We start from the raw sequence: 14,252 nt of genomic DNA, 5'->3' as shown, positions 1-14,252 counted from the left end.
AGGCTGCCCGCCAATCCTATATAGAGTATGATTTGATTATCAAACTTCATAAATATTTTTTATGCATCTAATTAGGTTTATATCAGTTTTATAATTGATAATTAATTGGTCCTGGCATCCTGCTATTCATACTGTTATTTAGAACAATCAATCAACAAAACCAAGTAGAGCTCTGTGAAAGGAGAAATATACAGTGCCAATATACTTGTGAAACCTATTTTCATGTTTTGATCATTATTCACTTAATTGTTCTATATTTCAGTCTTAAAAATCAGGATTTGGATTGGATCAAGCGGTTCCTGTCAGAATATGGTGCAGTCGGACAGAGAGAAAATTATAATGTCATAAAAGATTGTCATTCACCCTTTTATGATATTATATGTGCAGGCGCTAACTTGAGTGATAAGCCCAAATATGCTCCAGGTTACTATTTTACATCATATCATTTGGCACTGGCACCACCCCCGTAATGTACCTCAGTATTGCATTCAATTATTGAGCAGGCATGACTCAGCTTGTCTGACATTTTATTTATGGATTAATTCACCATATAAATGTCAATATACAACCTAAGATCGATGCTCATCATACTGGTATAATACCTATTGCCTTACTACTTGAGAGTTTTTCAACTGACATGGAATTTATTTTAGGTAATTGTGAGGTCAAGGATGAGGATACAAGCTCTCTTCTAGTTCATAGTGAGTTTGCAGGATCAAGCTCCAATATCGAAGCAAAAACAGAAAGTATCGATCAAATCTCTATAGGATATCAGTCGATGGTTCTTATTTATACATTAATCTTTGATTAATTACAGCGGAATTTTTCTATGATTAGATAACTTGGGTTCTTCGGAGGTTTTTCAGATTGTAAACTCTGTTTACAGATTTTGTTTGCTCCTTGAGTGTTATTTCATACTTGCTTTTGGCATTTTTATAGATTCAATTACTAACAACCAAACAAGGCGTGCTTTAGGCAAGGTACACGAACAGCCATGCATGACAACGGCAACAAATAATATTTCAACTAGAAATCATGAAAAGACCAAAATTCATATTATGGCACAGGTATTATAAATTTATCATTTTTCATTTCATATTAATAGGGGGGTTAACTTTTTCGTGTACGATGGGAGAGCTCTGAGCGGAGCAATGGCGATTTTTTGGCGATAAGCAAAAAAAAAAAAAAGAAGAAAAACAAAAAAAAAGAGAGAAAAATAAAGAGAAATAGTACAAAAACAAAAGGCTGAGTGCGATGACACTTAATAAAGCCCGCCAGATGGACCTTGCTCGAGCTCAATTTCAGTCTCTCATGGCGCTGGGCTCCAATTTACAAGGCTCGTCTTACAAAGCCTCCTTGCTCTCAAATTCGATTTGGCAGCCTGTGACAACAAAAGTGCGGCCGAGAGAGACGAGATCAACGCTGATTCGAACGCGTGTAGAGGAAATCCTGCGTAGATCAACGCCGCATCATCCAATTTGTTTGAAGTGCGGCGATAAGGGACACAAAGCATTTGAGTGTCGTAACGCTCTTATTTGTTTTATCTGTAACAAATCGGGGCACAAAAGCTTCAGGTGTCCTTCCATCACGCCGATCACACTCCCCTCTTCATCTTCTTCCCTTCCCAGTTTATATCTCGATTATGACACAACCATGGCGCCGTACCCTAATCGGCGAGGTTTTACCAGATCACGCCCTTATCAGAACTTAGGGAATCGCAATCCGAGACCGTATCCACCTCCTCCTATACCTCCGCCACCTTTCTCAGTTCAGGCGCCACCAGACAGGCCTTTCCCTCTACATCAACCTCCGATGGTTCCCCCTGAGATTCCTATGCAAGCTACAATGAGACAAACCCCGCCAGATCGGCCGGTACAACAACGATCCAGAGATACTCAACCTCCACGGCCTGCTCCGACCGTAACTGTTGCACAACCGGTGATTCCGGTGCCTCCAAGACAGGTTCAACCACCGGTACTGATGTTCAATTCTACCCCTGACTCGGAATCGATCAATCGCGAGCTGCACCTCAGTTTCCTGCTGGATGACATTGCTGCGTGGGGACCAGAAAAAGTTGAACGAGTGCTTCGGTACCCTTACCCCCCCGTTTCTGTGGCGTGTCGCAGTTTATGATGAATATGTGTATATCATTGAGGCGCCGTCTGAGGACTGGCTACTCTCAGCTTCCCGTAAACGCTGGCTAAGAATGGAGGAAGTTCAATTTCCGATACTCAGATGGGATCCTGCTTTCAACGCAGGTAACCGATTACACTCAGTCTGGGTCAGATTACATGGATTTCCGATGGATTTATTCTATTGGGAAGAATTTAACCGAATACTTAGCTCTTTTGGCGCAATTGTGCTAGAACTGGACCCCGGCTCTCGCAATCGATACGATTATCGTTTTGCTCGAATTAGAATTGGGATTGGAGATATTTCTACCTTGCCTAAACAACACTCTATGACTCATCGTAATCCCACTGGATTTGTTTCTTCTTATGACCTGGACTTCGAAATTGAGACTGAGCTTACTGAGCCAGTCAATGCCTGGCGAGGTCGCTTGAATGGCCGGCCTTTCCCCAATGGTACTCCTTTTGGAGAGAGACCTCAACCATCTACTACAACAATACCAGTAGAGCACCCTACAGAAAATCCAGTAACAAAACCTGTCCATCCAGCTCGTGTTATACCAGTAGTCCCTCAGCCTATGGATGAAGATACACAGTTAGGGATGCCACCTTCTTCTAATACTATTAGAACCAACCTCAGAACACCCTTGCTTCCTCGCACCACTCCTCTCAGGCCCCCCTCCACCTCCCATACCCCATCTCTCGAATCCCCTCTACAACCCAAACGAGGAGTAGTGATCAAAGAACCACCTTCACAACATAGACCAACCCTTGGAGCATCACCACCTAAAGGTAAAGGCAAATTACCTCTTCCCACCTGTGCTCAAGAAAACCAACCTGAATATGGTTATGATACTGAGGATGAGTCAGATGAAGACTCGTTTCAACGAAAACTCAATGCCATTCACAACATGGAACGGGGCACCGGATCCACATCAGGCACTACGCCTCCTCCCCTCGGTTACACCCAGTCAGATGCTCCTAATCAGCCACTGGATGCTGATATTGTTCAACAATTTCAATCCACATCTGCACTGATTCCGCCAGCTACGCCTTTCCCTTCCACTGAAACAGAACAGATCCGAATAGATAGTGATGATAGTGTGCACCTCGGAGATCTCAGTTCTCGATAGTGATGATAGTGTGCACCTCGGAGATCTCAGTGAGAACTTGATCGATGCGGAACCCTTGCTACAGAGAGCTCGAAAACTCCATTCCAAGAAAAAGAAAACCAGAAAACCCCCAGGCTCTCAAGTACCCAGCCACCCACACAAATCCAAAACTGTGAAATTTCACAACCCATCTAAACCTGCACATAGAAACCCAAGTCCAATTTCTCGTAGAAAACTCATCCAACTCCCCCCTGTCTCCTCTACACATCTATCTAGAGATACAACAAAGAAAAAATGTGCCTCTTCCCAACCTTCCACAATCCCACACAAACCAGAACTCATAGAGCCGACCACTTCCACTGAATATTGCACTGTGGTAACCCCATGGCAGTACAACAAAGCAGTCCCCCGGCGGAGTGTGAGAATCTCTACCCAACATACTCAGACTCCCATTTTACAACGAGCTCAGAAGAGAAAGGCAACTGGTACAGTTAAATCCACAGGTACTAGTTTATTACAAAGCTTTCCATATAGTAGGTTAACTGTAGATCAAATTGACCAATTGTTTCAGGTGTATCAAATTACTCTAGGACATAATGAGAATGAAAAGTTAGTCATCATTTCAGCTATACAGCAACTAGAAAGAGCTCAGTTTGAGCAGGTCCTCAATTCCTTGACAAATCATCCTAAGGATAAATACAACAACAATTGCATACAGATTGATCATATTAGGCATGTAGAAATAGAGCAGGCAGATACTACTCATGTTAGAGATCGAATAGTTGAATTATGAATATACTCAACTGGAATATCCGAGGAATGAACTCATTTAGGAAAAGAAAAACATTGAGTGATTATATTAATAAACATCAAATAGATATGATAGCGATCCAAGAAACCAAAAAAGAACAATTCTCTAATAGAACCCTTAGAGGATTATCAACTAAGTTGGATATTTGGATTTACCTCCCATCGGTAGGATGGTCCGGAGGAATATTATTTGGAGGAGATAGTAATAAAATAGAAATTATTTCGCATAGTTCTCATAAATTCTGTCTAGATATTCATTTACTTAACAAAATTGATAAAACTCAGTGGCAATTCACTATTGTATATGGTCCTACATTAAGACATTTGAAGATAGAACTTTGGCAGGAATTAGACATGCTTCGAACTGACCCTTCCATTGCATGGATCATTAGTGGTGATTTCAATGTTATAAGGACCCCACTTGAAAAATCAGGTCCACGTTTTGATATAAAAATCAGTTCTATGTTCAATCGGTTTATTAATAAGCATCAGCTTGTAGAACATAAGCTCCACACTAGAAAATTTACATGGTCTAATGGAACAAATTTTGCTCTTCTAGATCGAATTTTTACTACCCTTGCATGGGACCAACAATACCCAGGTAGCTCTATAGTAGATCTCAATAAAAATGGTTCTGATCATTGTCCGTTACTATTCCAAGTAGATGCAACACAAACAACTCACGCACCTCCATTTAGGTTTGATCCCATATGGCTCGAACAAGAAGACTTTGTAAGACTCATACATAAATGGTGGCTAGAGCATCCTATGACAGGGGATGATATAGCACAAGCATGGGTAAATAAATTAGGCATTCTTAGACGAAAAATCAAAGGTTGGGCCAAAAACTACTATGGTTCCAAGCACAAGGAAAAAGATATCCTCCTTAATAGACTTAATAGTTTAGATATTATTCAGGAACTTAGGCCCCTTACTACTTTAGAACTCGACGAATGGCACAACATCAAAAACAGATTAGAAATTATATACCTAGAAGAAGAGATATATTGGAAAAATAGATCTAAACAACAATGGTTAGAAGAGGGAGACCAAAATACTCGCTACTTTCATACTATTGCGAATCATAGGAAAAAGAAAAATAAAATAATTTCCTTGAATATTAACGATCAACCTACTCAATCTGTACCTGAAATTAAGGCACATATATTAGATTACTATAGGAATTTTCTTGGACAGGCAGGAATACAATATGCATCTTTAGCTAAGGAATTTTGGCAGGAATCAGAAAAACTTCTCCCGAACGAAAATGCCCTTCTAACTCTTCCTTTTTCTCTAGAGGAAGTCAAGACAGCTCTCTTTGATAGTGAACCAAATGGGGCTCCTAACCCCGACGATTTTCCTTTTAAATTTTATCAATTCTTTTGGGATTTAGTACAAGATGATATCATGCTCCTTTGTTCTCACTTTTATGATCATTCTCTTAATCTTGATCGCATCAATAAATCTATTATTTGCTTGATACCCAAAGAGAAAGATGCTAATACAATTGCTAAATTTCGACCTATTAGTTTAGTCAATTGTAGTTTCAAATTGATTTCCAAGATACTTACTAATCGACTTAGTGTTGTAATGAATAGACTAATTGATGAAAGCCAATCAGCCTTCCTGAAAAATAGATATATTTTGGATAATGTGGTATTAAGCCATGAGATTATCCACTATAGTATGCAACACCAACAAAAAGGAGTAGTTATTAAAATCGATTTTGCCAAGGCATATGATACCATACACTGGTCTTATCTCTTAGAAGTGCTGATTAGTAGAGGATTTGATCGAAAATGGATAAATTGGATAAATAGTTGGTTAATTAGTTCCCAATCTTGTATTAACATCAATGGTGACCTAACTCCGTACTTTTATTGTAAACGAGGAGTTAGGCAAGGAGATCCCCTTTCACCATTCTTGTTTATCTTATCGGCTGATGTTCTTAGTCGAATCTTTTATAAGGGCAAACAAGCACAGGTTCTTAAAGGATTAGGACCAAATTGTTTTAACAATAGGAATACCACAAATTGTCACTACGCAGATGACACGATTTTATTCTTGGAAGCTACACATAAAATAGTCGAATCTGCATGGTGGGCCATGCAAGCCTTTGAGGCTGCATCAGGGATAAAACTGAATTTAGATAAAACCGAAATGTTTTTCATAGGTGCTGATCCGGATAAGACTTTAGCACATACTTTTAGATGTAAAAAAGCTAAGTTCCCCATTAAATATCTAGGAATCCCATTACATAATAGGAAATTAACAGTTAAGGACTGGAGATTTTTAGTGGATAAAATTGATAAAAAACTTCAAAACTGGAAAGGTCAAATTTTATCGATTGGAGGAAGGCACACTCTTATCAATTCTGTTCTATCAGCAGTTCCCCTATATGCAATGTCATTATATCGAGTTCCTGATACAATTATCCAAGATATTGATAAAAGTAGAAGAAGGTTTTTATGGCAAAGTTCTAGTACAAAAAGGAAATATTCCTTATTAAAATGGCCTGCCGTTTGTATGGCAAAAGAATCTGGCGGTTTAGGTATATTAGAGCTCAGAGATATGAATATCTCATTATTAGTTAAATGGTGGATAAAATATAAGAATCCCGAATATAGCAGCCCTTGGAAAACTCTAATCATATTCCTTTATCACAATAATGTATATCCAGCTCACATTTCTCCTTTTTGGACAGCCATCTTAGAACTTGAAAATTTGGGCAATAGTAGTATTCAATATACACCTGGCCACAATTCTAGAGTACGTTTTTGGGAAGATATATGGTTAGATAATTGTCCTTTATCTTCACGATACTCTCACCTATATAACATTTGTATCTCCAAAAATATCTTAATTTCTGATGTTATCAACTCTCAGGGGAGACATGTATATTTTAGCAGGATATTGACTGGTATCTGTCGGCAAGAATGGAATCACTTGTTACAAACACTTAGTCAAATTTCTTTTACCCATGCTACTGATAGACTTGCCTGGAGATGGGAATCGACAGGATTATTCACTGTTCAATCAATGTATAAAATGTTAAATTTTGGAGGGGTAGCAACAGACCATCCTCTTTTATTCTGGGACCTTCCTGTACCACACAAAATCAGGATCTTTATTTGGCTTCTGAGTAAAAATAAGATTCTCACTAAGAAAAATCTTAGTAAAAGAGGATGGAGAGGATCTCAAACTTGTGTTTTCTGTTCCCATACTAAAACAGTAAATCATTTGTTCTTACAATGCCACTTTATCAAACAAATATGGTTTTGGATGGGGCAATGCCAAATACATTTCTTAGAATGGCATAATATGAATGATATTAGAAAATTTGCATTGTCATTACCAACAGCTCAAAGAACAGCATTTCTGACGGTCTTTTGTGCTATCTGTTGGACCGTTTGGAAACATAGAAATGAAATTAGTTTTCAAAACATGCAACCTAAACCTGCTAGGAATGTAATATTACTCATTATGTCCCTTGTTTTGTACTGGACAGGTCACCAGAAGAACAAATCCAAGAAATCCAAGAAGAGATTGCAGGAGGGGACGCAACAGTGGCTGCCAGGTGCGGAAGAAATTGAGACCATCCCACTCAGGGTGTGGAAGCCTGGAGATGATCATATAGCTCCATATTCACCTGATGAACAGTGGCAGTGACTGAAGTTTGATAGAAGCGTCATGGATTAACCATTAACAATAAGGAGATAATTTGAATTTTAGTGCAGCAATTTATCTCTTGGAAATTTTCAAGTGGTGTTTTTATGTCCTCTATGGGACTTTTCGAGATAGACTTGTGTCTCATTTTCTTTTGTTCTTTAGGCAAAAGGTTAATTTTAGTTCTATAGAGGAAGAGAAGGAGAATGTTCCTTCTATGCATATCTTATGATGTTGCGGGCTTGTATGACTGTTTGTTGGTTTCAATAATATGAAACTGGGCCTAGGCCTTTTCAACCAAAAAAAAAAAAAAATTTCATATTAATTATTTCTTTCCTAGCAATCGAAGTACCATAAAATTAGAAAATTGAAACAGAAAGAGGATGGAAACTAAAACCAACCAAGGATGCCTTACTCATTTATTCGAATGTCTGGTTATTCAATTATTTGTAATTTAACATTTTTCTAAGTGACAACGGGGCCTGTTACCAATCAATTATGTGAAATCAGAGGAAGAGGACTGCGGAAATGCAACCGAGCGAGATAGCAAAGTATTTTCACCTTCCTTTGGTGGAAGCTGCTAAGAAACTCCAGATCTGCACCAGCTCTCTCAAAGCCATATGCCGCAAGCACAGTATCAGTAGGTGGCCTCAGAGAAAGGTTTCTCTCTTTTATGTGTGTTTTGTGTGCCTGCGTGTGTTTATTTATTTTAACGATTAAATATGAAAGATTTATTCTCTCAAAAAAAAAATATGAAAGATTTATAGAATTGAAGAATATGCATAATAAATTTAAGATTTGATGTATATTATGAAAGGATTAACAAAATTGAATAACATACAATACACATATTGAAGAGTTGATGAATAGATACAAAATAGATAAAATTTGAAGGTTATATAAGATATGTTAATTCTTTTATTTTAAATCAATCCAGATAAGAGCGATAGACACCAGGATTGTTAATTTGAAAAAGGATTTGAAATCTCAAAATAGTAGAAGCAAAATTGCAAACCGGATCAAAACAGAGATAAAGTGGCTCGAAGAGAAGAGGGCAGCGATATGCTCAGGTACTCAACTTCTGTAATATTTGTTTTTCTGGACTATATTTATATTTACATTGATATATTGTCGCAAAGGAATAAAGAAGGAAAGAAAGAAAAAAAAGAAGAAGATGTATTTCTCAAAATTTTGGAGATACCTAACATTATACAGATATAAACTGTTTCCTACTTGGCCTTGGAGAATCGGTGGTATATTGTAGCAGAGAATGAGATGTATCAGAGCAATGATAGGTTACTCTATATATTTTAAGGAAAATGATAAATTTGTTACAACATGGTTACTATATATATATATTTGCCTCACTAAATGGTGTTGTTTGCTTTCATGAAATATCCGATTAGGAGTTCAAAACCCTCTGATTAAGGACCAACATACAGCATGATGGCCATGGAAGGAGATGGGAATGGGCTCTACTAATTGAATGAAATTTTGGAGTTATCTTTTTGATGGCTATATACTTGTAAATATTTGTATGTGAAATTTGCTTGTTTGAAGTGGTTCTGTTATTGTGAAGGGTTGAAGTCTAGAATTTTTTTCAAAGATGTTTTACTAGCTAGTCACCTTCCTAGTTCTGTTTCCTGTATTCTTTGATGTGAAGACAGTGAAGTTGTTGATCAAGTTGCCATAATGTAACTTTTTTAAGCGTTCATAATCAATTCATCTGTTGTGGCGGGGTTAAATAAAATTTGTTGTGACATATCTCATCTGTTGTGGAAACACAAATCAGCGGTAGAGCATCAAGATAAGTAGATTTTGAATTACAAAAATAAAAAGAGTTGAGGCTATCTCCATATGAAAATGTATTTGAAAACCAAAATTTTATATTTTATAAAAGAGGAGGGTTCAAATGCACCCAAATTTGTGTGCACCCAAATGCACCTTATCCTTTTTCTCCATTTTCAAAGTCCGAATAGTCAATCCGAACCGTTAGATGCGATATACATATTAAGATGTGCTTGGAGACCAAATTTTACATTTTTTGGAATTTTTTTACTATTTATTAAGCCACTTTGAAAATCGCTGATCCAATGGTCCAGAAAATGTAAAATCAGCGATTTTCAAAGTGGCTTAATAAATAGTAAAAAAAATTCAAAAAATATAAAATTTGGTCTCCAAGCACATCTTAATATGTAGATCGCATCTAACGGTTCGGATTGACTATTCGGACTTTGAAAATGGAGAAAAAGAATTTGAAAGATAGGGTGCATTTGGGTGCACAAAAATTTGGATGCATTTGAACCCTCCTCTTTATAAAATTATTTACTATTAATTTATGTAGCTAGAAAATCACTTGATAAAATAAGTTGTACCATCCGAAAGCACCGATAACAATAAAACTATGATCATGACAAAACTTTTTGGCTGACATTTTTTTTGCTTCTTTATATGTACATACCAAGGTTCTAAATAGCATGCTATAGCGGCGCTATTGCTCCGTTATAGTGTTTTCATACTATAAAAACTATGGCGCTATCGGCGCTATATGAGGATAGCGCTACTTTTTTGTTCGCTCCGCTATAACGCGATAAATGATATTTAAATCTTTGATACATAGAACAATAAAACTATGATCATGACAAAACTTTTTGGTTGACATATTTTTTGCTTCTTTATATACACATACACAGAGGGGGAGGGAGTAACAGCTAATGGGGGTCAATTGACCCCTATTTTTTTTTAAAAAAAGTTATACTTATACATAATTTTCTATATAACTTGGAGTAAAATGTTACGAGTATTGTAAAATTGACTCCATTCGCACTATGAAAATTTTATATGATTGATCCTCATTCACGATTGACCCCAAAGTTAGAAAGTCTTTGGTTCTGTACATACATATATTTGTTGTGCTGACATCTTGCATCTTTAGGTTTTAGCATCTTCTTCTTTATTGAGTAGATAAAATAACAAGACAGAAGAAAATGAAGAAAGAGAAAAAAAATATATATCTTTGACTTCACGCTCTGTTAAACAATAGCTGTTCACAAATCAACCAGCACTCACATGCCAATAATCTCACAAATAAACAATAAGATTCGCCATGAAGAAAATATATTATTTTCCTCAAATCACATGCATGATCATGACACTAAAAGGAGCAACATGGCCAGAGCAGTCACTGTTGCCGCCGCCACAAAAGACCCCAACGAGGGTTTAACTCCAGCAATAGCCCGAGAAACACTCATAGAAGAAGGCGGTGGAGATGGTGGCGGCAGGGGGTGCGCTACTACTGACAACTTCATGCCACCATAGCAGTATCCTAAACTACAGATGAAGTAGTAGTGCTTCGACTCGTTCAGCTGGACTGCATAGCCACGGCCTCTACTGTAGTTCGATATCGGGTTTGTTGCATCGCACTTGTTGAATGCTGATTCGTTTACTTGCATCACATCAGCTTGATTCGCAGTGTACTGAAATACTGCAGGAATAACAATTTGTCAATGTCAGAAGATGAAATTCTTTGGTTTCCCTGTATATACTTGTATAAAATGGGATGAGTGAGTCTATGGTACTATGCATATTACGATTTGGCACTGTGCTACGGCTCTATATTCGAGTTTTCAAATCCTAACGGTCGATCCGAACCGTTCATCTTGTTCTCCATATTAATATGTGTTTGGAGACCAAGTTTTACATTTTTTGAATTTTTTTTTACTATTTTTTTAGATTTATTGAAAATCACTGTTTTTGGATGGTCCAGAATTTTCAGATCAAGTGATTTTTTAAATATCTAAAAAAATAGTAAAAAAATTTCAAAAAATGTAAACTTTGGTCTCCAAACACATATTAATATGGAGAACAAGATGAACGGTTCGGATCGACCGTTAGGATTTAAAAACTCGAATATAAAACCGTAGCACAGTAACAACCTGTGATATGCATAGTACCATAGACTCACTCAAATGGGATTCTATATATACCAGTTATACACTGTATATATAGGTTTCTCAAAATGATAAGAGATGGGGTCATATTTATGATAACATTTCTTCCGGGGTCATGCATGTTGTACAAAATAATACTGATGTCAAAGTAAATTTGCAATCAGAAATTTCTTTTGTTCATTCTCAAACTAAAAATAATAATAATGGTCCAATTCTCAGGAAAAAAATTTATCAATCTTTTTTCAAAAGTAATCGATTTTATTAATTTTAACAAGATCAGTAAACTTAAAAAATCCGTAATTCATATTTAATAAATAAACAATTATTTAAATATAGCCCTAAACCACCTTTCATGTACAATAAGTATTCTTGACCTTTAGACAATACATTGAAAAAAAATGAAAATTTTGAAAATCCAGACAAAAACTAACAGAATAGCAGATTTTCACAAAGAAAAATTACAAAAATTTAAATTACCTAGCCAATCGCCAACATGGACTGTGTTGTTCTTCTCCCAATCTGTATAGTTGATATTTGGGAACCACTTAATGGTGAACTTATCCGCGTTGGTCACCGCCAACCCGGCGCTGGCCACAACCACAACCAACAAAACAAGTCGGAGAGATGGTAAGATGCTCCGCCGGTATGCTAACACCATATTTTGTTTGTGCTTTGTAAGTTTGGCAGCTTTCTGCTAATTAAGAGGCGCAAGTGAGAGAGGAGATTACAGTGCCTTTTTTGGGTTAGCGTTTTCTTTTCTTTTTGTTTGTTTCTTAGATTAGGGGTGGGATAGTGTGATATGGACTTGATTCGCTGAGGGTAGTCAAAATGAAAGTGTTAAGTAGCCATTTATTGCTGGTTCAATGTAATGATGTGACTAATATGATTGTGGTCTCCAGTTGGCGTGTATCTGAGACTCTGAGTGGTTAGCAAGAAATGATATAATGAGTAAGACAACTGGAATGCAGTGGGCTGTAGGGACTTTCTCATTAGCATACGGCCTAATTTCTCTGTGGCAATTTAAATCTTTAAAGCTTATAACGAGTCATCGACATCTTAGACCAAATGACTCATTTTTTACTAGAGCCAATTTACATCATGTTTGTTGCACATAAGATAAAAATAATAATAATTAAATAGCACAAGAGAAGGAAAGAAATAGAAACAAAAGTAAAACCAAGTCAGTGGATTGGGTTCAAAGTTTTTATGAGCATAATTTTATAATTTTAAAATATATTAGATTGGTTTCAAAAGATGAATTTAAATTGTTAAAATCAATCTACTTCACGAATAATGTATGTGCATGTAAAATTTTTAAATTCATTTAGTACAAACTACAAAGTTTTGCGGTAAAAAAATAAAGAAAAATGAATGCATTAAATAGCATAAATTTTTTTTTTTTTTATTGTTTTACTTTATACGAAATAATTTTGAAACTTTTAATATTTTTCATGTACATATATCTCTGTAAGTAGATTAGTTTCAATAATTTGAATTTAACATTTGAAACTAATCTAATTTTTTTTAGTGATGCTCATCAAACTCTCTTAATAAGAATAGCACATGCTAGCTTTATTATAAAAAAATAAGTATATTGTTTTTGTTTATTTCTATTACACTATAATTTAGATGCTAATAAAATATAAGCTCCAAAAAAATTACAAGATTAAATAAATCTATTTATATCACAGTACTATTTATAATCAAAATTTCTCTCTCTCCAATTCCCTCCATTTCTCTAGTCTCTACTTGTGGGCTGTGGCACCTCTTTATGCTAACTACACCATACACGTCGTGTACATCCGCCACATAAAATCCGAATTCTCGAAGAAGTAATACGTAGGAAACGAGGGAGCGTTGGATCCAGAAAAGGAATAAACTAGGCGGTGCATGTTGCACAATTATAGTTGCATCGCATGTGGGACCAAGCGAGATCTCGCCGAGACATGCGATTGCGGTGTTAATTTACCTTTCAGTCAACGCTAGCTACTCGTATCCTGCCATTCGCTTTTCCGATTCCCAGATCAATTGAACATTTGAATTTGAATGCTAAATAGTCAATAGCAAACAATTTGAAAATGAAAATAAGTTTGATATAAACTTGCTGCAGAAAATTATACAATAATCATAACAGGACGATTATAAAATGGCAGTGGGTTATAATCAGGTTTGCAATGCGGCCTGGATGAAGCCCATTTTGGTATGGATTCTGAGTCCTTCGTTTTAATTTGGTAAAAATCTCAAAAGGAACCTCATATATTCTAAGAATTCGGATCTTCCAAAACTATTCAAAATTTCGAGTTTAAAACTGAACCATCTGATCAGAATCCACTGAATTGGTTCAGATTACGACGGTCCATACCCAAACTTAAAATTTAAATTACTTGAGGAGATTCAGACTCATAATTTAAATAGACATCAAATTAATTTTGACTCGGTTGGAAGTATTTTAACTACTCATGTATTTAAGAGGATATGGATTCATTAGGTATTTGGGTGTTTTTGCAGAAGAATGCATTTGCAGCTTTAGGTTATGTACAATAATTTCGTGATTTTTTAATGTTTAAACTAACAAAGATTTCGAA

The 14,252-nt window shown here is 36.2% G+C and overlaps 1 protein-coding gene and 1 long non-coding RNA gene across 2 annotated transcripts; one reads left to right on the top strand and one right to left on the bottom strand.

Annotated features, from left to right (window-relative positions):
- Positions 1-944: 944 nt before the first annotated feature.
- LOC144572148 (uncharacterized) lies at positions 945-8,781 on the top strand. The gene is made up of 3 exons (XR_013517690.1): positions 945-1,067; positions 8,228-8,377; positions 8,655-8,781. It is a non-coding gene; the product is annotated as an uncharacterized LOC144572148 (long non-coding RNA).
- Positions 8,782-10,705: 1,924 nt separating this feature from the next.
- On the bottom strand, positions 10,706-12,458 carry LOC144572519 (early nodulin-like protein 17). Its single transcript, XM_078322113.1, has 2 exons — positions 12,145-12,458; positions 10,706-11,201 (listed from the first exon to the last, which is right to left on the bottom strand). The coding sequence occupies exons 1-2, from the start codon at positions 12,323-12,325 to the stop codon at positions 10,864-10,866; spliced, it is 519 nt and encodes a 172-aa protein (XP_078178239.1). The 5' UTR covers positions 12,326-12,458; the 3' UTR covers positions 10,706-10,863.
- Between the last annotated feature and the right edge of the window lie 1,794 nt (positions 12,459-14,252).

Source organism: Carex rostrata, chromosome 20 (genome assembly GCF_964058835.1).
Source record: "Carex rostrata chromosome 20, lpCarRost1.2, whole genome shotgun sequence".
In the NCBI taxonomy this organism is placed as follows: Eukaryota; Viridiplantae; Streptophyta; class Magnoliopsida; order Poales; family Cyperaceae; genus Carex; species Carex rostrata.
The sequence above is the reverse complement of the archived record's forward strand: the minus strand, read 5'-3'. Positions and strand labels throughout refer to the sequence as shown.

Excerpts from the sequence above, each read along its gene's own strand:
- LOC144572519 (XM_078322113.1), bottom strand. The coding sequence starts at position 12,325 with ATGGTGTTAGCATACCGGCGGAGCATCTTACCATCTCTCCGACTTGTT. Across the intron at positions 11,202-12,144 it reads CCATGTTGGCGATTGGCTAG|TATTTCAGTACACTGCGAAT; the intron begins GTAATTTAAATT and ends TTATTCCTGCAG.